Source organism: Athene noctua, chromosome 2, assembly GCF_965140245.1.
Source record: "Athene noctua chromosome 2, bAthNoc1.hap1.1, whole genome shotgun sequence".
NCBI lineage: Eukaryota > Metazoa > Chordata > Aves > Strigiformes > Strigidae > Athene > Athene noctua.
Genome location: NC_134038.1, coordinates 9,793,432 through 9,818,750, shown reverse-complemented (window position 1 = coordinate 9,818,750; position 25,319 = coordinate 9,793,432). Strand labels below are relative to the sequence as shown.

Below are 25,319 nucleotides of genomic sequence, written 5' to 3'. Positions count from 1 at the left end.
AAGGTCTCTCATGCCCCATATTTCTGTTGTCTCTCATTTTTTATAATCATGAACTGCGCAGGTGGAAAGCAAGTTTTTATGCTGTGCTGTTCTTATGCAGTGCCTAGGAAAATTAGAAGCCAGGTCTTGATTAAGGACTTAAAAACACTGATGTCAATAAATCACAAGACAGTAAGAGTCTGTCAGAGCTAACTTTTGGTTCATATATTATAGAGCAAGGTGGTGAAAAATGCAAAGAAATAGGTCCAAAAAAGTCACGAGGTTGTTTTTTGGGTCTTTTCCTCTTAGATCCACACATGTTATCTTTTCAGAAAGCTGTTAAGATAGAAGATGACTGCTCCCTTTAATTATGCTGGGAAAGTGAGGAATGGGGGAAGCAGAAGAGCTGTCTGAACTGAAAACCGGCATTGGCAAAAGACAGAAATGAATATACACAGGCTGCGCATAAATATAGATATGGAATTGAAAGGTTTTGAGCCACTAAAATAGCAAAAGCCTTGAACAGCCTTCAAATAGCAGCCGTGGGAGCAAAGCAGCGGGATCCATGTACCCAGCAGTGATGTGCAGATGTGCCCAGGCTCTCTGTACACTGTTCGCTCTTACAAACTGCCTGGCTACAGAAGCATGGACCTCAGTTCAGGTTAATTTGCTGACTATTTCAGTCTTTTTGCTTCCTTCTCAGCCTCCTTCACAGTCCCTGTAGAGCTCCATTCTCAGCTGCTACTGACACCTGAGCTCCTGATTCAAAACTAGTGCCAGTCCAGCACTGTACTGCAGACCTGTTCTGAGTCCGGTATGGACAGCTTCTAATTAGCTTTCACAAAGACTTTATTCATTTAAGGAAAAGATCACATCGCGTTCCTGCCTCAGATAGAAGAGGACAGAACTTAGTCCCTGCAAAGATCGCCTTCCTGTCCTGGATTCTTACATCGCTGACTGCTTCTTTTCAGAGAACAAATTAAAATCTCCTTCATCCCAGTATCTTTGTCACTAGCTTGCCAAAGGAGTCTGAAAAGTCTGAAGTCTCTCCTGATGTCCAAATGAAGGCAGAGCTTTCTGAGCACATGAGGGAAGGATCCAATTCTACCCCGTGGCTGTACAACATGCAGCCCAATGCAGTCCTCATTCACCAGGACATTTGCCAGGTCCTCCTGTAATATCACAAGTAAATGGGATAGTCTCACACAATATCTACTGAACAGACTTGTCACTTTTCCCACTTAACTACATCAGCTATTTCTCCTTCTGCCCTCATAATCTCACCCACACCATTTTTTTAAGACTATGAACCTGTCATGTTTCAAAAAAACTTCTGCATTCTTCTCTTCTGGAAAGATACAATAATTGCAGCAGCCCCTCACAGGCAAAATCAGAACTGAGTCCCCAGGACAAATGAGAAGCTTCTATTAAAGTTTTTTGTTTTGGGGTTTTGTTTTGTTTGGGGTTTTTTGTGTTGTGGGTTTTTTTTTTTTAAAAAAAAAGCATATTTGAGAGAGCTGGAAGTATTCATTTCCCAATTTTCTATCTTGGAAAGCTTATACATACGTCTCTGTGACTGCCTGGAAATGTAAACCTTCCACAGGCAAAAGGAATAAATAAAGAAGATTAGCATATATGTAAAAAGATGCTATAATTATCACAAAAAGGCTCTTGTGGTTAGAATTGCAAGAAACACTTCAAGTATCTTGGGATCTGTACTGAAACTGGGAGTCAGCACCACTAAGAGACTTTTTTAAAAGACAGCCAGGTCATCTGTTATTCAAAATTCAATAAACAAATGTGTTGAAATTTCTTTTAAAGTGTGTTTGCCTAATGATGATAAAAAGAGGCACTATAGGTCTAAAGGGATTTTTTTTTTTTTCTAATTAGGAGCACATAGGAAGGAAAGATTTGTTTGGAAATGGCTCAGCAACTTTTAACTCCTAAAAGCTCTAGTAACAATAATCAGGAAACTGATTTTTGTAGAAGGATCCCTGTGCTTTCTCCAAACACTAAGATACAGGCAATGACAGCAATATATAGATACATATTAAAGACTATGCCTTTCTATTATAACAAAGGCTATTTTATAACCTAGAGGAAAACTGGAATATTTGACTGATCTTTATATAATCTGCTTATTTTCAGTGCCTACCTTTTCAGCTTTCCTGGCTATAAATAGTCCTCCCTCACATGACACAGCATACCCACAGATCCCTTGCATCTCTACACGGGGTAGATACCCCAAGGAGTCTGCAGGAGGGGTTTACAAATCATTCCCCAGCAGTCTGAATTTCAAGAAGGACATGGGCATGGGTGAGAAGGAACCACAGAGGAACCATATGCTCCAAAAGGCAGTGATCTCACAGGCACAGGACTGACTACACCAGATCACCTCTCTGCCACAGGATCCAGCCCCTGACTGTGGAGCACGCCACGCTGATATCGCTTGCTTCAAAGAGACATTTCACAAAACCATAATTAACATTTAAAACAGCAGTTGCAGTTAAGACCTCCTTAGTAAAGATGCCCAAATCTGTTTTCCATAAAAGCATTTTAATTGCTTTAAAGGTTTTATTAAACTCCCAACAGACCAATTATAGTCAATTGTTTCCAGCCTCTACCTGCCTAGTTATCACTCAGTTCACAACAGTGAAAGATATGTGCTCCATTACATGCCCTCCTTTCCCTCTCTCTGGTAACCCCATTTTGTACTCAGTACTGTTCCCCAGGTAGTCTAGGAAGTTTGGATTACCAGTCTCTTTTGCTAACAATAATCTACCCCACACTGAATTTAGGTGCTCATATATCAAAGGATTTATGCCATCTACAAGATCTGCCCCAAACAAAACACCTCATGCCTGAGAAAACACCATATCCAGGAAAAATCGATTTATAGAAAACACTGCGTTTGAAAAAACAGTGACAAGTTTAAACAGAAAATAAAAATTCTGGGTAGAATATTCTTTACATTGGAAGCTTACATCACCTACGTTGGAAACTGCTAGCAAATCCTCACCATTCACATAACCACCCATTCAGATCTTCATGCCATGGCAACAATGTCATTAAATTAACCATCCCGTCAAAGAGAAGCAGCAGCTTGTAAGGAAGCAGTACCCTGGGCTGCACCAGAGGCCTGCAGCGGGCAGGTAGGCTTGCAGGCGCAGGAGCCACAGTGACGTGCCCCATGGACATGACACTGCTCAGAGGGACCATGCCCCTGCTCTGGCTCTGCCATCGTACCTCCTGCACCCACCACAGCCAGAACAGGGACCAAGAGGTGACCGTAATGCAGTCATAGAAATAGCTAGAGGTAATGAAGTGTATAAGGGGAGATGACAACCTGGAAACACTTCTCTCTTCTGAGATGTAAAGGGCTGAGTCTGTGCCTTGCAGCTCTGAGTTTACAGGGCTGTCCCTGCTTCTATCAGTGACAGTGCCTATACAATTACACACCAGGAAATAAGATTGATAGTTATTATCTATGATGAGATACTATAGTCCTGGAAACTTTTACCTACCTCGTGTTTAGTAGTGGGAGATAATGGCTGCTTTCATGACATTGCCTTAACACACCAAAACGGAGAAAAAAAAAATCATATTTTTCTTGTTTATAATATGCGTGTTATCCAGCCACATTGTTCAACACCAATAGAGTCATTTGTGAAATCAGTGGTGACATTTAAAATGGTTACACTTCCAAGTTAAAGCCGTATGTAGATACACTGAGCAGCTTCTCCTGGTACCTCTTCAGTTTGCCAAGTCTGAAGTGTGGCATAAAAGCCTTCTGCACCTTGGAAGTCTTTCGAGTTTTTCTGAAGGGAGCTGTTCTGTTTTTTTAATAGTTGGCTACTACAAGAAGTGATGGAAATACAAAAGACAATTTATGAAGTTCACTTTTAATGTTATTCAACTGTTGTCTACAGAATAAACTCTCTTTATTCATTCCTCCACAATGAGCAATTCTCTAGCCAAATATTTAAATAAATTAGTGAGCAGTGGCGTGCCATATCAGCATTTCTAAAATTAGTTGCACACTTATTTCTGATTTCCAAACTCTGCTCCTCCCTGTGGCAGGCAGACTATAAAACCAAAGGACACAACACTGAAAGATGCTGAAAGGCAGAATGTCTTATGGCTTTGCCAGAAGCAGGTTTTTGGCATTTATGCACTACAGGCCTCTCTGCAGCAAGTTTATTTCTTAGTTCATTTCATCTTCACCAGAAGATCCAGCCAACTTCCAGTTCAGTTTATGATACATGGAAATGCCACTGTTTCTTCTGAGAGCCCTTCAACGTGCTATTCAGAGCTGCTAACTCATTTTTCTTTCCATTTATGTTGTCAGTGATAACCTCCAATGCGTTAACAGACAAGACAAGGATCCTTCTGGAAAAACCATCTGCAGCTGAACCGAGAGAGATACTGGGACTGATAGGTTTTTTTTTCCTGAGACACAACAAACATCTTACATCAGAAAGTTTTAATTTGCACACTACTGAAGAGAGCTCTTCAGAGTGCTGCAAGGTTCATCCAGGATCTGCCCATATTTTTCAGCTAAGGCTGAGGAGCGGACACTGAGCAGAGGTGTCCCACTAGGAGCACTCACCTGTGTTTTGCAAAGCACAGCATGCCATCCTTAGGAAAGCTTTACCGTTAAGGGCTGGGCTTCAGCGCTGATGCTGGAGCCCAGATGCTAGGAGACCATCTTGACTGAAAAATGTACCTCTGAGTCATGACTCCTCCTGTGCTTTCTCTTGCCTCTTGCTGGGAACAGCAGTTTGTCCCAGCTCTGTGCTAGCCCTTGGCCATGTGTCAGATGTTTATTGCACACACCCCAAATGCATTAGTTGCGCTGCCATAAGCTGGAAGATGCAAAGATGCATGAAGTTACCTCCCCAACTTCTCTAATAGCCTTTCTTCAAATTACCCATTCCTGTGGCACATAACATTATTAACAGTTTCTACTGAGTGCAAACTGGGAGTACTGCCAATGATTCTTGTTTCACCCCTCTTCCTCTCGATCCACCTGTTAATTCCTCTATAACACTAAAATTGTAAGGTCTTTGGGGCAAAGACCAGTTTCTTACTCTGAGTTTGAAGAGCTTTAAGCCCAGTGAGATCACAAACTGTAACTAGGTTCTTGCTGCTGCAACATAAACGTTTTAATTAAAGTCTTAATTCTGATGAACAGGTCTTCCATTTTCATTGCTTGCTCTCCCTCCTCTAATTACTGAAAAATTCACAAAGTTCAGCCATTGATCCTCAATATCCCAATTACCAGTGACATCCCACCGTAACAAGTTTTGGCCTTTAAAATTACAAAATCAATCCACTGCCTTCCCTTGCCAGTCCTTCTGGCCCATCTCTCCTCACTGTAGCTTTCCTGCCCAGTAAAACAGACACCTCGCAACAAGACCCACTTGTTGAGAAGATGTCGATTGCTGCCTGAGGGAGCTAGACAGGCAGGTGTAATCCAGCACCTGTGTAAATACTGCCCACATTGCCTACATACAGCAGCACCACATATGGGATCCAGACATTAGAAAACAGGCTTTGCTTTCCAGAGTTACCAGAAACAAAGCCAACCACAGCCTATCTGCATAAATCAACAACATAAACAACATACATGAGCTGAGCACTTGCCACCTTGAGATTTGTGCATAGGATTTAGCCCATACATCTCCCAAAATGCAGCAGCAGCTGCCATGAAATGCTATAGCTCACCAGCTCACGGTCGCCCAGAAGAGGAAGAAAATCTCTGCGTTATACAACTCTCTGTTCTCACTTGTCTCCCTAAATCCTCTGCGTTTCCACCAAAGATGAGCCACTGCAATCCAGGAAAGGCAGAGATGAAACAGGCCACAGGTAGGGGCAGAGGATAAATACAGGCTGCATTTCTTAAATTCTCCAGTCCCTCCAGTGTCAGTAGACTCAGGGAAATACGAGGGAACAGCAGAGTTCAGGTTAAGTGAATTAAACAAATCTGCTAATCTCCCTGGAGCTTGTATATGAATCTAAGCAAGATGAGGCTGCAAAGCACAGTTCGAGCATGAAGATGGATGGAACCTCCCAACCGGTCAGAAACACAAACCCAGCTGGCCCTGGCAAGCAGATGTATTAGATAATAATCAGGTAATAGTTAATTAGATAAATGCTCCACCTCATCTCATGCTGTGTATGAGCACCCAGCTGCGTAGGAGTACAGCCAGTGGCATGACCATGTAAGAGACACCAGCCATAAAAAAATGTATGTTCTTGAATGAATGCCACCACATTTTTTTACTCCACTTTCTTCAGCGCCATGAATGGAACAGTCCCCGAGTCCTGAAGTCAGTAACTCCTTCATCCCTGGTGAGCTGAACTGATATAAAAGAAGCTGAATTAGCAGCCCTGAAACATGACAGCCTTTAGTTGGTTTATCTTCTCTCCCTGGAAGTGAAAATAGACAGATCAAACCAGTTTGTGTGTCCACACCTTCCACTATCAATGAGTCCCACCTGGGCTTGGAGCCCACCCCCTCAGGAACAGTGACAAAGCAAAGGTATCCTAAGAAAGTCATTTAATCTGTGGCATAAGCGAAGACACTGCCAGTGAGGATGCCAGCTCTGAGTATGGCTTTTGCATATCAATTCAAGTACAGTTAGAGGGAACAGTCTCTCCAGTGGTCCCTGACCTTTAATTCCCAATTTCATCCCAGAACACACCACGAAGGGCTGAAACCACAGTTCTCAGAGAACATTTACTAATACTGAACCACTGCTACCTGTGGAGTGACATCACACTCTTTTCCACCAGTGATATCAACTTCCACTACTTACTGGTCCACTTTTTTCACACTTTCCTTTTCATGTCAATTCCTGTGAGCAAGGAAAGAGCAGTCTGTGAGAATCAGCAAATCCAGCACTACGCTCCTTCCAGTCTTCTCTTGCAAGAGGCTTGTCTCTGTGCCACACATGTAAAACAGTAATAATACCAGAGCACTGAGACTACTAATTGTTACAGCAATCGTAACTGTTTTCTTATTAAGTTGTACCTGCCCCAGTTGATAATCATAGTCATTTTCCATATCTTGCTGTGTACAAACTTGGACACATCTTGGGGCAAGGATCCTCTTTGTGATGTATGGGCAGTGCACAGCACAAGGGATACAGCTGGGCAGGGGGGACTGCATCTTGCTGAGGAGGTCAGGTGTGTCTGCATCTTAAGAGCTTCTCAGGAGAAGGTTGGAGGTTTTATGGAAACAATGTGATGGGACCTAAAAGTGCTGAAAGGAGCCTGGGATACTCTGGAAGGTACAAGGATACAAAGCCCAAAGAGCTTTCATCTCTGCTTGTCCCTGAAGGTACTTCTGCAATGTGTATAAATGCACTATAAATAATTTCAGGGTTAGTAAAAAGGCACCTACTGCATTCAAATAGGAATATGAGCTGTGGTGTCTGTGTGGTACTATGCTATTTCAAACACACATTCATAGGTATGTCAGACATAACCTTTGCCATCACATTCACCTCCCATTCATTTCAGTCTATCACATGACTGCACGCTGCTAATAATTTCCTTATCTCCACTAAAAATGATTCGGGGGCTTAGAAAGGATGCCATGACATGAAGATTAATCTCCAGCTAAAAGCCTGATTTTATGTTAGATCTGCTGACTCAGAATAAGGCCAGTGATTTTCCTCTGCCTAATCTTAAAAAAAACCCAAACAAACCACCAACCTTCAGGGAATGTCCTGTAGATGATATAAAACTGTAATCAGAGAATTACAAAAGGTCTTGCACCTTGATAACATGTACCAGGGTAAGGCATTACGTGAGTCACAGAATTAAAGAAACTTACTGAAGAGAGGCAGTCAGGCCATGAGAACAAAGAGAATAGCTAAAACCATCATCCCACTTACATGCCTTTCACAGTGCTGCAAACTCTTAGGTTTATTGTTATTGCTCTTAACCCTCAGCTTGTGGAGCCAGGATACGTCATGACAGACACAGATTCCATTAAAAAAAAACAAACAAACAAACAAAAAAAAAAAAGCTAAAGATAAAAGTAGCATTTTTGCTTCACTGTTATAAAGAAAATCTGGAAAATCTGTCCACGTGGTGCCAGCCTGAAGAACCACAATCCAGTTGGCAAAGAAGACCCCCTCAAAGGTAGACATCTCAACCAGCAATGTCTAAAGCAGACACATTTTCAGGTCTAATTCAACATGAGGTTGCTTTCCCATGTAGGAATGGTGGCAGATGTTGTCTCTCCAGGGCTACACCACTCAGTCCCAAGGCTCTAGCATCAGGAAGAAAGGAGATGATCTGGCAATTGCTTGTTAACCTTTTCTAAGCCATCACACTCTGCACAGCGATGGCTAACTGTGATGCCAGTGTTGGCTTGCTTCCCAGTCAAGGGACTGAAGCCCTAAACTTGCTTTCTCTTTAAAGATACTCCTGTGTGGTTGTTGTCTGAGGTAACCGGGAGGCTGCTCCTGAGAGTGTTTAAGCAGAAGTGTAACCTGCCTTGTGTCTCACTGGCATCCCTTTTTATAGCTCAAGAGTAGATGAAGCTATTCCTCTTTTTCCCCACTGAAGTTACATTTAACATGCCTTGAATGTGCTGTTCCTTTAGTCTCACTCTTTATTCTTCAGACCTTCTCCAGGTTTTGCAGCTAAACCATGAGCATGTAGGGGAGAGAAGGAGGTTCACTGTCCCAGGATCAGTCTCAAATTGCCACAAAGCACAATGTCCTTGGATTTCAGCTCTGAGGGCTATGCTCTGCACTAAAATAACCAATGAAGTTTAACTCTCCTGCCGTTTGTCTGCCAGCATGTAACTCATAGATCTTACTGCCAAGTGAAGATGACAACCGTGACATGTACGAAGAAGATGGACACATCTCAGAAATCACGGCCCCCGGCTGCCCACAGAGCAGCTCAAGAAACAAACAGCCATTTTCCACCACTACCTGGCCAAGACATCTCACTGATGACCAGGTCTTGAGCTTGTCCTCAGTCCACCCAGAACATAGAGTTCTCCCATGTAGGCCAAAAGCAGCAACAGGTTTTACACTGAAGACACTTTACAATTAATTAGAGGAAAATAGGCACCTTGCCTGAAACAGACACCAAAGCACCAGGAGGGCAATTAAGTTGTTTTCTCTATACAAGCAGCACCTTTATTAAGTAGCTCCTAACATGTTCACCTGTAAGAGTAGCCTTAATTTCCCTCATCTTTCTGTTTTATCTCTCACAGCACAGTTACTCCTCTTCTTTCTCCCTTTTGGAGCTTTATTCCCAACATCTCCCTTGCCCCCTTTCTCCAGCTTGGCTGCTGTTTTGTCATTGTCACTGGAACTGCACAGCTGCCAGCTTCTTCCCTGCACCATCGCTGCTCTCACATCACTCTGAAAAAATATTGGCTTTATTGCTCCCTCCTCTGTTGGTTTGTTGTTTTTTTGTTGGTTTTTTTTTTTAACCAAGTGGGCTGAAAACCATTCTTTCTTCCCTCTGGACAAGGCAGAAACTAGACAGGTCCATCTGTTCTCCTTGCAGGATCCGTGGCAAAGAGACTGCATGGACACCTAAAAATTACATCCCACTCTTCAACAAAGCTGACAGCTATGGAGGAATGACCATATTGTAATTACTTTTTTAAATAACTCAGGGAAACAGCTAGATATTTGTGCTCTAGATCGGATAACATTGACTTTCCAGGCAATAAAACCCAACACATCCTGAGAATTATTATTTGGCTATCAATGTAGGAACTACATTGCCCAGAGGGATTAGCAACAATTTCTCATCCCAGTCTCGCAAAGCTATGCGAGATGAGCTTTCATTTTTGCATGCACATGGAGCCTGGGAGACATCTGCAGAGTCCCACAGGAACACGAGGTGAACCTAAGAGACACCACAACAAGATTTATATACAAAACTGAATCAGAATCCAACACTGCAGAAATTTGGTGATCATGGTTCATGCACTTACCTGCTCTGACAAAGGTGTTCCAGACTTGAGATGAGATTTTAACATCTGCAGCAGTCATCTTCAGGCCAAAAAGATGGCTCTGTTTTAGCCTGTTGTCCAGAGTACTTTGTACAGTTATCATCCCCACAAGGCCTTCAACAATGTGATTAGGATAGGACTCATCTCACTTAAAGTCATGTATAGGAGCTCCCATTATAGTCAAGAGATCTCTATCTCATATCATCTCTGGTCATCAGGATGTGATTTATCAGTGTCATCATTTACTTCAGGATGAGGTGATCACCAATACTCCTATAGCAGTGGTCTATACTGGCAACTGAAGAGACTGAAATGACTTGGCCACATTTAGACATTTACAGTGAAGACACCTACATTTAGTCCTAAGAATCCCAGCCCAATTACTGTTACTGCTACTACTTATGCTATGTTACATGATAATGCTAACAGTCCAGTTAAGAAACAAGTGTATTCCTTTTTCCTGAGTTACTTCATTGCACATTTGCTTATCTGTTGCTAAATTTAAAACAAAAAAAAAAAACTCAAACCCAACATATTCCTGTTTATAACTTGAAGTCCTGCTTAATCACCAGCCAAGAATATTCAGAATTATTGATTTAAGCCCATATTTTGCAGCTAAGATACAGCCTACGGCTGTCTTTTGGAAAATTCTCCAAGTTTGGTTTAAAAATGACAAGTGGAAAATTGATAATTTCTTGTACAAATTCTTCCCGCAGATATCTGCTCCTCTATTAGACCTTATCTTTAGCCTGAATTTATCTTTCATCATCTTCCAACTGTTGCTATATCATCATTTATGCAATTAAAAAACTCTCTATTATAACAGAAACTCCGTCTTCATAGCCTGGAACAAACATTGATGGAGCACTCAGATTAATGCTTCTAAACATATTATCTACTTCTACTGGAAATTAACTCATGGTAGAATAAATGAAAACAAGCACCACCAGTGAAGATGAACGCTGACACACTTCCGCCTGCCCAAAATCTCCTTTGTTCACTCATCCTAATGTTTTCTTTAGAGTTACTCCTTCCAGAAATCTGTAAGTTACTACTCTATAACAGAAAAGCTTTCATATAGTCTCCATTAAAATGCTGCTGTGAAGGTGATTATGCCCTGCGTTGGTCTCTGGGAGCAATGTTTTGTTCTCAACCCATTTGCTGAGGAATGTGGTGATCCAGGCAGTAAGACACTGCATTCAGTCCTGCCTATATGCTCACTCGCTAAAGTTGCTGTCTATTTATTGTTACATCAGGAGCTCCCATCCTTTATTTTCCTTGGTTAACACTGGCAGCAAATGGAGCTGCAGACTAGGACCTTGTATTATCATCTCAGGTCTGGGAGCAGATGTGATTCCAGCTGTGATTGAAGTAGCATGCAGATCTTGGATTAACCCGTATGAGGTGCTCCTAAACCTCTTCCTCCTACTGCTGAGACCAGGAATGTGGATAAACTCAAGGGACAGATATTAGCTCAGTTTTTACCCTTTCTGGGAAGGGAGATGGGTGTCCAACTCCACTTCGTGTTCCCTCTTTCTGGAGAGAACAGCTGAGTCACTGCAAGAAAGCTGTTACCTACACAGGTCATCAATAAATCACTCTTTCCCTAACACCATCATCACCCCTAGAGCAAAGAGTGATCAGGAGCAGTGACTCAGAATTGTGTCGGTCTGAATCACACCAACTCTAAGTGCTTCTCCTACGGTGATGTTGTTTGCGTAAGGACTGTGCCCAAAGTCACAGGCTGGTCCAGCGGGAGTACCTTACCACCGGATGCCAGCTTCAACATCAGGGAGCTGTGCATCCAAAAAAGAAATGCTAATGATAATGAAACACAAGGTGATTCAAAGGTAATTCCTGCACCTAAACTACCTCGCACCATATGGACAAAGTAATTCCTATTGAGTCCCTACTCTGAGGGAATTAGAGGCACAATTTTAATCCTGACATAGGTGAACTCAATGTCAAAGTCCAGTAAATTTAAAAAAAAAAAGTATAAAAAAGACCAAAAAGTATATACAGCTATGTCTGGGTAAGAGACAAATTGTCATGTCATCTCCATCAACCTGCTATCAGCACTTAGGCCAACTGAATTTAAGTCCAACTAAACTCTACTGTTGTAGTGACATGAAGTATGAAAGACTTTGTGTCCACACAAAGCACAGCTGGATGATCCAGTGATTGGTGCTGTGCTTCAGTAGTGAGGTGAATGCCACTAAAGGAAGGAGAAAAGATGAGATTGAGTGAGGAACGGGTAGACAGGAAGAGATCAGAAAGTCAGGAAGAGTTGTAGAGTAGGGATAAATTACTGGAGACTGAATGGTTCTTCTGAGTGATGAAAAATTGCTGGAGGTGTCAAATTACAACATCAGTAAAAAAATTGAGAAGTCATTGGGAAAGGTTTCCTATTTTCAGTGAACTCTACTGATTACACTACAGATTACCCCTAGCATTTCCCAACGTCAGGATTCAAACACTGACAATGTTGGTGCTAGTTAGCCTAGCAGCAAGCAGCTTTCTTTGCGGTTAATATGAGTGCTGTTTCCCACACAGTGGGCTGACCTGGCCAGCATCTCGGTCCCGGTGCTACATCTCCCTTCTGTCCGTGCATATTCAGGATTGAATGGAGCAGGAAGGAAAGAAGACTCTCCATGACTCTGGGCCTAGATGTCTGCCTGTTATGAGAAATGCATAAAGCAACATATTCTGTGAAGTGCAACCAAATTTATCACTCTTCACAGTAGAAAATAGTTCAGATCTTGGAGATTCACAAAACTTAACTGAATGTGACCCTAAGCAACCTGACTTGGCTTTGAAGTTAGCCCTGCTCTTAAGATTGGACTAGAGACCTCTAAACCCTTCTGAACTAAATGGTTTTATGGTTGTAATTGTCAACTCCTTCCTATAGCCCCAACATCAGACAGGATCTACAACAAGAAATGGGCAGACAGACAGTGCTTCACTTGCTCAACTTTCCCGTCTCATTTACATATAACACCGTATTTGTTAACTAAATAACTCCATTTAGGAGGGAGGAAATATCATCTATCCACTTTGGGGAGTAGAGAGAGAAGGAAAGACTCCATGCTTGCATAAACCAGCTCCCAATGTGAAGGAAACAAGTTGTGAACACCATGGTGTGAGTACTGGCAGCTCTGAAGCAGGTGGGTGCTCCCTTGTTATCTTGCCAGGGGATATCCAGCTCTCCTATTTGCGCCATTCTCATCTTACCTTAATGGAAGGGTAAGTTTGTTGTGGCAGGGAAGTACCTCACCAGAGGTGCAGGACCTTGACCTTGGCCTCTGGCACTAGCAGAATATCAGTAAAAAATGAATAGAAATTTAAAAATGAAAATAAATTTAAAAGTAGGTCCAGAACAAGCTTGCGGTGCAGCAGCCAAATCCGATTGTTCTTCTAACGTTAATAGATTTACTCTACATTTGCACTGACACGACTAAAAGAGTTTGCTGGCTCAGTATTTCTGCAAAAACAAGCAAAACACAAACTAGCAGCTGTTAAAGGAATACACCACCATCCAAAAATGCTTCCTTATATCAGGGCATTTTCATGCATTCAAATTTTGTACAGTTCTCCAATGATTTCAGTATTAGGTTCAATTATGCTAGTTTACTGATTCAGCTGGTGTATGAAAGTGAGTAGCCCTCTAAAATACTGAATGGTGCTTACATATCTATAAAGTCTCCAGCTTTACAGAGAAAATTGTAACGCATGAAAAACAGTCTAAGCTGATGAATGACCCACACAATCACCCTCGTTCATCCCAGGCCATTCAAACTGACCTTCTACGTTTGTTACAGGCTTCATAAGGACAATGTCCAAGCCACTCACAAAGTGGCTTCCCGTTCCTAAAAGACACCTTTTGGAAAGCAGTGTTGTCTGTGCATTGATTTGGGGAACTAATTTTGAGTGATGTAAACAAGAGGAGCAATGCAAATGGACAGAAATTCAGAAATAGGAAGAAGCAGGACTGCCGCTGGCAAACTCCCACCACAGTAACGCCTGTGCCCAGGCAAATCCTGAATGGCCAAAATAGCATGGAGGGAAAACAGAGTCATTCATAGCCCTTGGATCTGAAGCTCAGTACAAGAGGTAGCTAAATCTGGGTTGGAGCATGACCTCAAGATCAACTGCAACTATGATTATAAATGAAGCACAAATTTATGGGACGACTTAGGGAGATAGACCCCAGAGCAAACCAGAGAACAAAGGGAAGGTGGAAAGGTAAACTCAAGACTCTCAGCTAGGGAAAGATCTTAAAGCTACTGAAATCAGCAGCATAAGTAGGATTATGAAACTGAGGACTTCAACTACACCATCATATTTTTCTTTGGCATCATGTCAGGGATGACTGTAGGCCTGTCATGGCCTGGGATAATAAGTAGCCACATATGTACAGCTCCTGAGGAAAGGAAATTAGAACTTTACGTTGAGCCTGATATTAATAAAAGCCTGTGTAACCGTAAGTCTCATATTCCTCTTGCCTTTAGAAGTAGGACTTCTCTGTCTGAACATGGGGTTTACTGCAGACATTTAACAGAGATTGAGGCACCTGGGCTCCACTACAGACAACAGGGAGTTGCTAATTGGAGCTGAAGATGTGATTTATTTCCATGTAAATCAGACCCCTACATCTGGTTGGATGAATTGCACCATAAAATCTATTGACTGTATTGACTAGATCTCTACTGACTATAATGAGAACTTAAATAGCTATTGCACACACATAACCGTACATGAACATATCTAAATTTAGTTACCTTAATGTGCCTTTCAGTGCTGCCTCTCAGGTCAAGCAAAAAGTTTCCCATCCCTCACGTGGTTTTGGTGTAAATACCTAAATTAAGGCTAATCACCCAAGGTCTCCTTTGTAGTTAGTGGAAGGTTTCAGGCACTGCAAGAGGTGATTAATTTCACCTATTTTAGAATCGTCTTTAGGATGAGATTAATTGCACTCCAGAAATTTCTATTTTCTGTTTTTCTTCAGCAGCTGTAAAAGGGGTTCAGACAGCTACCTCAGATAAAGCTCTAGATGGATGGATCCCATTGTGAATGTTGAGGGACAGCCTCTCAAGCCCTGAAGAAAAGCAGGGAAATACAGTTGTTTTAAGTAATTTAGCACTGAAAAGAGCAGTGTATTTGAGAATGTACTATGTGATAATGACGTATTGTGAGAGCAGAAACTGCCATGAGCATACGGCTCCCAGACCCCACCTTTGCACAGTGTCATTGCACCCAGGACTTAATAAGGTAATGGAGCAACATCTACAATAAGGACTGAGAAAAAAGCGGGAGACATGTCCAGATATCAGCAACAACACAACTAGAAACATATTCTTCTCTGTTTTAGGCAAATCATAAAGAGTCTTCCTCCTGGACTAGTAACACAAAAAAATAATCTTTTGTTTATATGCGAAGATGTGGGAGTGAAGTATCTGAACCTCCATGGGAGTTTGTTCCGCACAAGGAGTGTTGAAGCAGAAAAGGTAAAAGCCTTGACAAAGTCCCATAAACAGGAGGATGAAAGGATACGGAAAATAAAATGTGTTACTGGACACACACATAGGGTGCAACCTATATTATTTCAGTGGGGTAGAATTTCTTGGGTCTTTATCTAAGTGAAAGGTCTTATCCCAAAGCAAAGTGACCTTTTGCATAGCCGCAGGAGGACATCCTAGAAGTGGTAAGATCTCACATACAATGACTATGTCTATTCTAGCAACCCAAAGATGCTCAGTCCTGCTCTCTGTCCATGAGGCCAGCTGACGTGACCAGCATCCGTATCACCGACCTCACTTGTCTCCAAAGCAGGGAGTCTAAAACGATGGCACAGGTCATCCAGCAATGTTGTGTTATGGGCCAGTGTGTGCCACTGCTCAGGAACATCCCTAGCACACCTTTGCCAATTAGTCTAGACATAGTTAATGACTACTTCAGGCATGAGAAAAAATGTTGCCATATCTGCAGTGCAAGGAAGGTCCTGAGCCGTGGGCCTATGCATGTGGTGTCACTTCACCAACAGTGTCTGAAGTCTGACCAGGGAGCCTCAGCCAGCTGTGTGCATTGAAATTCTCCCAGCACGTCTCACAAGAGCAGCAATGTTAGCAAAGGTAGAAGAGCAAATTCCAGTTCTTGTAATTACCTTCCTAAATTAATTCCCCTGCAATTTCAATCAGCTGCTCTTGACATTCCCTTCTCAGGGTGTAATCCCTTCTCATAAACGCTCTGAGTGGTGCATAGAGAGGCATGAGGGGAAGAAAGATAAGCAGAGCTGATGCTGCACTGCTGAGAGCTTGGTGGGCAGCTCCCCACCATGCGCTTTGGGGATTTCACTATCCATCCCTCAACAGCTGTACTTGCTTCTCCTCCGTCCCCACTGAAAACAGAAAATTTTAGACTCTCTTTACAGTCAGTGGGGAATGCCCTATCAAGAGACTTCTGGTTTAGGCTGAGCATCTCTGCCAGTCACCTAAAGTTAGGTATAACTCAAGTCTAATGGTTCCTGTGAAATATATAAGAACTGGGACTTTGATGGATCAGGGAATTTAAGCTTTAAGCATTTCTTTAGCTCTGCTTTGGTGGTGGACAGGACTAGGAACATTGAATTATTTTGTTATACAAGTTATGCACATCATGTCGAAACCATGATATGCATATCGAAATGCATATCACTGAACTTAATAGATAAATGTAGACCAAAAACCAGGTTTGAACAAAAAGAAACAAGGAAATATTTGCTGTTTTGACATAGAAGCAATGTCTCATAAAATCTTAGTTCTAGTATTAATTCAAGTGACTGGGATAAATTACATGAAATTAAAAACTGGCCATAACAAATGATATCTTATTAACCAGGAAGGGAGGAAGTTGTTATTTAGTGAAATGCTGAAGTGATTTTCTTAGTCCCGCTCTTATTAAGTACTTCCTTAATGATCTATAAAAAGAATTAAATTGAATGTTAACAAAATTACGAGGTACTAATCTGAAAGGTGATCAGAACACCAGTGAGGACAGGAGGCAGTAAATATTAAAAGCATCTGGGATTAGAAAACACCACTAGAGAGTCAATGTGACAATCACAAACTAATACAGCTTGGCAAAGGAATGTGAAACACATCCATACAGCTCTCAGAAACAACTGACAACATGGTGGGCAAGCGAGGTGCAAGCATCCATAAATTGAAATAAAGCCTGTAAAGTCAAAAGAAGACAACAGCCAACCCAGAGGGGATTAGGATTTCTCCACTGCTGCTGCCATACAATGGACCTGCAGTGCTCCACCACCACATACCAGCAACCTAGGGAAAGGAAAGTAGGAAAGTCTTGGGCAAGATTAATGCATGTAGGAGAAGGGAGTGAGAGTACATGCCACCTCGAGAGACACTGGATTCTTCTCCCGTCAGGGTCTCGGCATGTCTCCAAACTGAGATTTAGCAGTGTTGGAGATACATAACTCCACTTCAACATGGTTTTTAAAACCCACACAAATGAGCAAGAGGCAGCATGTCTCAGGAGGGCAAGGTGTTATCCTGGTGACTATAAGCAGAGGTGTCTACTAAAGGCAGAGAGATGAAGGCCTGTCACAGATCCTGTGGAGAACTGTAGTTTAGGAGGATCTCACACAGCCCAAGTAGACCAGCAAGTTGGTTGTGCAGAGGATGATGATTCCTAGGGCTGCTTTCCACTAAATCTCAGTCAAGCTCTTCTGCTTTGGATGACCTCAGTGTCATCTTGGATAGGTTCCTCCTGACGTCAGTGGGACTGTTCACTTGCTCCAAGTTAAACATGTTCTTAAGTAGTTTGCTTGCTTAAGGCTGGGGAAAGCAATTTACAGATTTCCAGCCTGAAGGTTCTCCCAAATTGCCTTCTTACAAAGTAGGTTACCATGAACCTAAATATCCCTGGGCATGTCCCTCTCTCCACAGAAAATACTGTTTCCCAGCTATCATCCTAAGACAGAAGGCAGCATATACTTAACGGCTCTTGTGGACCATATTCCTTGTAAAGCTATTAATATTTAAGTTATCCCATTTAATACAGCATCTGCCAGAAGCAATAGCAGATGCAAAGTCTCCATGGCTCCATTCCTTCTGTAAAGTTCCACGCACAAGAATGGAATATAGCATTATTAAATACAAGAATAAACATTATTATTTATTTATACCATGCAAGGCTGATCACGGCAGTATTCAACCACCCAGCTGCCTAGCTATAACTAAGGTCACTGATCTATTATGTTTCTAAATGAAATATAAATGATCTTAACACTCATTTGACTGATTTTGTTTGGAAAGCTTCTTACAGCTGTAAAATTAGATCCAAATTACTCAAGTCTAGACCTTGTTCTTGAACATGCATTCCATCACCTGACCTTGCACACACCTCTCAATGATGGAAAGGACTTTTTACTGACCGAGAAGTACAGAATTGTGCTCTACATACATGCACAAGTTTGTACCTTGGCTACACTACGAATAAAGAGAATTTAATCAAGTGATGTTTGAAGACACAGAGCCCCAAAGAAAGCACAGAAAGATGCCGGGTGAGTAGCCTTTGGTGTGATGCTTGGGAGAGGCAGGCACTGCTGGGGCACCTTCATATTCACTTACACATGCTCAAGCACACAGTGGTATGTAACCAGCAGTATGTGATGACTTTTTAATCCAGCTGTTAATATGCATAGTCTTTCATTACTGTTTTTTTCCATTAGATTTGTTCTGAATGTTTCTAATTCTGCACCAAAATGAGTAAAATGGGTGTGGAAAATCTCTTCCGGCATATTTTTGGAACATCTTCCTAGCATCCATCTCAGATTAAATCAAGAAGTAAAACCCGTGTGGCTTCTCCCTCAGGCAACCGACCCAGAGGTGCCCAGACCCTGCTGTGGCCCATAATGATCTGACGTTTGCTGTGAAGAGCAGAGTGACAAGAAGAAACTGAGACGGCTTTTATGAACCGAGTGGTATCTCCAACCAGAGTACCAGCTGCGGCTCTGGATATTGTGGTAAGTCTAGTTCTGGGCTTTACCGCTGATGGTGCCTCCAGGACTGCTGGGATAGCACTGAGATGGTGCTACTCTTCACTACTAAGTTTCTCAACAAAGAAGAGAAACAAAATTTGCTGGCTGCTGGAGGGGCTTTGCTGTATCACCTCTCATCAAAATGATGAAATTTGGAACCGTTCAGTTTTACAGAAATTACACCAGGGGCTATGACTTCTTTCTGAGGGGCTTATTCCCGGGTGGAGCTGAGAGCATCAAAAGACTGCTGAGCGTTTGCTGTCGCTGGCGGCGCAAATGTTGACCCGTGCGTTAGTCCCTCCCTCCTGCATCGCTGCCACGGTGTCTCTCGACACCTCTCCAGGTGAGGCTGCATCGCGTGGTGTGAGTGCGGGGACTGCACTCTCAGAAGGGCACTCAGGGACCTGCATCCCCAGGGGTTTTGGGGGACACTGATGTGCATGTGTGCTAAGGGCAGCCGTGTGCCTGTAGGCGTGAGCAGCACCAAAACTAGGCAAGTTAGCAGCGTAGCCATGGCAACGCCGAACACCAAGCTGACTGACCCAACCTGCAGGTACCTGCTCCGGGAGTGGGTTTTGCTGTCAGCACTGATGGCCTAGCAAGGAGATAGGAGGCTGTAGGTGAAAACACACCTACTCCCACCAAAGGGCCAGGTCTGTAATTTCAGGGGTAGTTTGGGTGTTTAAAGTTGGGCACTTACGAGCTGCTGAAGTGACTCCAAAGCTACGGTTGGGGATCGCAAGCCGCCCATGTTACACAGCCTGTAGCTCTCCCAGGCTCTGCTGCCCCTTCTCCTTCCTAGCAGCAAGTCCCAGCTCTGGGCAGCCGATGACCACAGCCTGTGATGTCGGTTGATCCCAGCGGCTGAGATTACAGTCACATCTCGCTAAACCACAAACCAACCCAGGGTAGACTCTGCAAGCTTTGACGAAGACGCAATAGAAGAGGTGTGCAGTGAGGTCTCCAATGACTAAGACTTCATTACTTTTTACAAAGTATATTGCAGAATATTTATCCATGCATTACAATGAATTAGCATAAATAATTAAAACAGAACTTGTATTGGCGAACAGATAAGCAAAGGGCACTTGCTAATGGACCGGGCTTGCTCTGCTGCTCCAGGGACTCACTTAGAGAGTTATCCATGCCAAACAGACCAAGAAAGGATGCATATTGGTCCTTGTTTTCACCCCAAGCCTGTTCCCATCTCACCCCCGATGGCTGACCCAGGCTGGTGGATCAGCACATCTTACAGACCATCTCCCAAAGGACAAAGAGGAAAACAATGGAAAGTCTCCAGACCTTCAGCCTGTTCCCCAAGTCCCGCGACACTCTTTTCTGCAAACAACCCCCCTAAAATCAGTCATGCAAGAGGTGCTCACCAGCGCTTCCCAGAAATACTGATGATTTGATGTATTGCATGACTCTGCCTCCTCTTTTTATTACAGGTATTAAGTGGTATTGAAAGAAGATGGCATGGCAAACATGGAAGGCTTTCAAGTGTTCCCCATTGTTTCCCTCTCTCATCAGGAAATACGCCATGGTGAACTACACCAGCAGAGCACAGCCGATATTGCACACTTTCTCCCAAAAGAAAATCTAATCCCAAACCTTTTCCTAGTCTTATTTTTCCATGAAAGTAAAGGCTGCAGTTGTCTCAGAGGACAGTATGAAAATAAGAATATCTCCTGGCTACCTCTCCTTAAGTCTCTGTTTTCCTTAAGTCAGGTTGAAAATTTTCCACAAACTGCAATTGCAAACGATCTGTATTTTATCACCTTTCTGGATTCTGTCCATTATCCACAAAATATTTTGTGCTTACAATTAAAAATAAGCTGGAAAATAAAAATCTTACTTGTTTTCAATTTTTCATTTGATTCATTTATGCGTCTGTGCATAAATAAAGCATTTGGATGGCTCATGGAGATGAACAGGTCTCAAGTCAGTCTCCCTGGCCAAAGCACACATCCCACGAGGCACAACCACAGGGGTTTCCTGCAATATATTGCACTGCTCAACACAAAGGAAAACACAGTACATCACGGGAGCAGCAGTTATACCTGCCAGGAGACTAACTCAGAAAAGAGCAGGGATAGATTGTAACCTGACCTGCAACCCCCAAGAGACATTTCCAAAGTGAAAACCTCGAAGATTAAACCAGATATTTTTTTTTTTTTTTTTTTTTTTTTTTTTTACTGAAAATGTTCAGAGGGAGTTTAGCTTCACAGAGGTGAAATTTTTCACGGGAAAATCAATTTTCTTTTACCAACTGTGCCATTAAGGTATTGCCATATTGCCAAGTCTGTCAACCCTGGTGTCCTAGCAGAGGGGAACATCACAGGTGTTACGTAAATCTCCTGTGTAGCAGAGCTGCCAGAGAATAAATGTTTTCTGATGATGAAGAAAACAGAGTCAGCTTCTTTAGGACCAAATCACCTTTCTCTTTGCTGTGAAGATAGGCTTGGATAAACTCACTTGTGCAGAACAAGGAAGGAGGAAGAATCACAAGGAAAATATGTCACTTTCCATAAATCAGTGCCAGTAAGAGCTGAACACTAAAATTGCCATCAGGAATTTCTCCCTTTCTCCCCTGCAGCTTTGTCCCTAGGGCTTGGTAGGGCCTGGTCACATTTATGCATTCTCACTGAATTATTTCAATAGATTGAGTCATTTCAGTAGATCTAACCCCACCTAAAGTGAGCGTTTACCACAGGCATGGTGTCAAACCTTATTTATGTGTGCATTAGGAGAGTGAGATACACAAAGGATCACTACCCCTTTGCAACCATATGGGTATCACTGTACAATTTAACGAGATCCCATCTGTACCAACCTTTTAGAAGTTCTGGCACCCAAAGCTTTTGCAAAGACCTTTGAAAAGCCCCTTCCTGCCCCCACACAACACCCTCTGTGTGTCCTGAAAGTTGCAACCCTCTTCCATCAGCAGCTTCCCACCTCCTAAATCCTGGGATATACACAGCACTGGAGTCCTTTGCATCATCTCTTCATTAAACACCTCTGAATGCTTGGATCTATAAGGAATTCATCACATCCGCCCATGCTGCAATCCCTTTCGGCCCTCAGCTGTTTATTCTCTGTTTTTTTGTATATGAGAGCAACCTTCATTCTTAGTCTTAATTTTGGTTATTTATTGCAAAGTTACTCAGAAGGTTGAGACAAAGTGTAACATATCATTACGATAAAAGGGACTTTTCTTGAAAAATTGTAACAGCATCAAATTTTTAAATTTTGTGGAAGAAATGGCAATGTCTCACCTACCCAAGGGAAGTGTAAACTGTTCTACTGTGAAGCGAAGCACTGGGGGGGCTGCTGGGATGTCACTGCGCAGCATTGCAGCAGCACCTTCAACATGAGAGAGACTCATTTTCAGAAGGAAAAAGGTTAAAAGACAATTAATTTGAAAGCAAGAACAAAGACTCAATATCAATTTAGGTGTTGCTTCCCCATGGCACTGCTCCTGCCTTGAGCAGGTCATCATTCCCTAGGCACAGGAACAAGCTCTGAAGCCTGTCAGCAAGACCTCAGCACACTCTTCCATCGTTTTTAGCAGGTTTTTTTGTAGGGTTTGATCCTACAGTGAGGTAAGAGCCCATAACTTCTACTGAGTTCAGAAGGAGCTGTGACGGAACAGAAACACAGTGTGGTCAACAGCAGCCTTGGACTGCTGAGCTCCCCTGGGTGTCCTGGGAAGGGATGGGATGTCTGTGCTGTGCTGACGGACCAGGACTTGTGTATTTTACTTCCTTTAAGGATAAAAGCTCCTAAAATTGCTTTTTTTCATGAATGAGTTTGGCATGTTGTCTTAACAGGACCATTATTGACTTCTTGTGAGAGCAGGTCACACTCACATCTGTTTTGCAGGACTCACTAGTCACCAAAGACAGTTGGCCACATAGAGCATCAGGTCCATTTCTAAGAAGGATCAAACCTTACAAACATAACAAAATTTTTCCCATTCTGCAGTCTGTATTGCATAAGGTTAACCACACATCTAGAGAGCTATCTAAGATGAATGTTGTAACTTGGAAATACCATTGCAAATAAATGTGAATCTCTCAGCTCTCCTGAGCCTCTGTCACCCACTCACTCACCCACTGTCCTATTGTTTATATTCAGACATGAGCTGGGGCATGGATTTGACCCAGCTGCCACAGCTGGCCACAGAGAGATGCCAACAGCTCCTAAGGCTCTGGAGAGTGCTAAAGCCTCGTTTATGCAGTGTGTGGGGGCTGACCAAGGCGGGATCAATGGGGTGCCCCTCCATCCAGACATGGCTCTCCCCAACAAGAAGCAGCGTTATGCAATACTGAGCAGAACCAAACAGCAAGCTCCGGACCAAAGAGTCTTCCCAGCATAACACACCCCAAATGCTGTCGCTCCCTGCCTGCTAGCACAAGTTTTCCTATGGCAAAAAGGGGCGAAAGAACTGGAAAACTGTCACCGCACCCAGCGTCCACATTTTCACAGAAATTAAGGCGGAAAGCAGGAACCTCTGTCCCAAGATGCACTTTATAAAAACACTGAGAAGAGGGGAGCAGCAATGAGTGAGTGGTACACAGCAGCACCTCAATGGCGAACACTGCCTTTTACTCCTCACCCAGGGCTAAACCCCTGCGAACATCAACAAGACATTTTCCTGAAGGTAAAATCACAGCCCTGCACTCAAGGTGTTTATTCCCAAGTGCAAAGACTACACCAATGATTATAACTTCCCAAGATCCAGCTCCAGGCTCACACCCCATGCAGCCTAGAGCACTTTGTTTGTCTTCGGCAAATAAACCAATTTCAGAAATCACGGCTTAAATCCTCTGTCACGTAGAGCTCTGTACATGTTACAGCAGTAAAGAAAAACAGTAACACCGTGATCACAGATAATCCCCTGGGTTTTCAAACACATTCACAACATGAAAACCCACATTTATTTTAATAGGACTCTGCCAACTCCACTCTGTGCTGTAAACAGATTTATTTTTCCTATATTGCTTAAGAAAACTCAAAGGATCAGAATTTTCAGGAATGCAAAACCATGGTCATTAACTTGACTTGTCGGCTTTGGCCACAACAAGAGTTTGTTTCATCTCAGTTCGCTCGTGGTCAGTTTAACTTTCTGGTTGTCAGGGCTGCAGCGCTCGGCTTCCATGCACTGCAGGGTGACGCTTACCGGACCAAAACCCGATGCTTTTCATTTGACACTTTCAACTACTGAAAGAGTTGCCTCACTCGGGGCTTACAGCACCTAGCTGAACCGCACGCAATGCTCCAGGCTGAACTGGAGCCGGCTGCGTCCCCCTTAAGCACTTCGAGCCTTAAAACCGCTCAGCGCTTGGGCTTTCTCGCATCCCTTTTCCAGGGGCTGAAGCTCAGAGGCTCGGGGATGCCGCTCCAAGGCAACGCGGGCGTACATACGAGAGAGCGACACAAACTTAAAAGCAGCTGCTCATTTTGGAAAACCCGACGACGGGGAAAAAAAAAAAAAAAAAAATCTAAAAGCGCTCTGCAGCCCAGCCCATACGACGACCCCTCGCCACCCCCGCCCCGGTGCTGGAGCGAGCCCCCCGCAGCGCCTGACGCCGACGATGATGAAGCAAAACGGTGGCCCCGGGCGCGTTTCCCCGGGGCAGCCCCCACCCCCCCGCCGCCTCCCCGGGACGCGCCCCCGGGGCAGCCCCGCTCCGCGCTCCGCGGGGGGCAGCGCGCCCGCGTACTCACACGAAGGCGTGATAGAGCAGCGCCCAGCCGCGGGGTCTCTCCAGGGCGTCGTAGATCAAAGTTTGGATGCGGCGGTACTTGGCGTGGTTCCGCTTCACCGGGCGGCTCAGGGGGGTCTTCGCCAGCAGCCCCAGCCCCGGCGGGCTCCGCTTGCCGCCCTCCTCCTTCCCGCCGCCCTCCAGCAGCAGCGTCCCGTCGCGGTCGGCGCCGGTGCCCAGGGCCAGCGAGCCCTGCTCGGGGTCGCCCAGGCCGCCCGCCGCCGCCCGCCGCCCCGCCGCCGCCGCCGCCCCGCCGGCCGCGCTACCGCCCGCCGCGCCGCGCCGCGCCTTCAGCCCCATCGTCGCCGCCGGGCCCCGGAGGCGAGCTGCAGATCGGCGGCGGCAGCCCCGGGAGCCCCAGGGCCATGATCCGAGCTCCGCGCCCCTCCCCCCCACAGCGGCTCCCTTAGATATTTATATACATATATACATCTGTGTGCATATATATGTATACGGAGGGAGGGGGGGAAGAAGGTGGGGTGGGGGGAGACAGTCACATCCCCGTCAGGTCATCCTCGCCGGCGGGCAGCGGGCGGGC

At 43.9% G+C, this 25,319-nt stretch overlaps 1 protein-coding gene across 1 annotated transcript in view; it reads right to left on the bottom strand.

Moving 5' to 3' along the window:
- Positions 1–25,081, bottom strand: part of KCNQ3 (potassium voltage-gated channel subfamily Q member 3) — a 203,221-nt gene extending 178,140 nt beyond the window's left edge. Inside the window, exon 1 of the mRNA XM_074898411.1 lies at positions 24,744–25,081. Coding sequence (XP_074754512.1) covers positions 24,744–25,081 — 338 coding nt within the window. The remainder of the gene's footprint in view (positions 1–24,743) is intronic.
- Between the last annotated feature and the right edge of the window lie 238 nt (positions 25,082–25,319).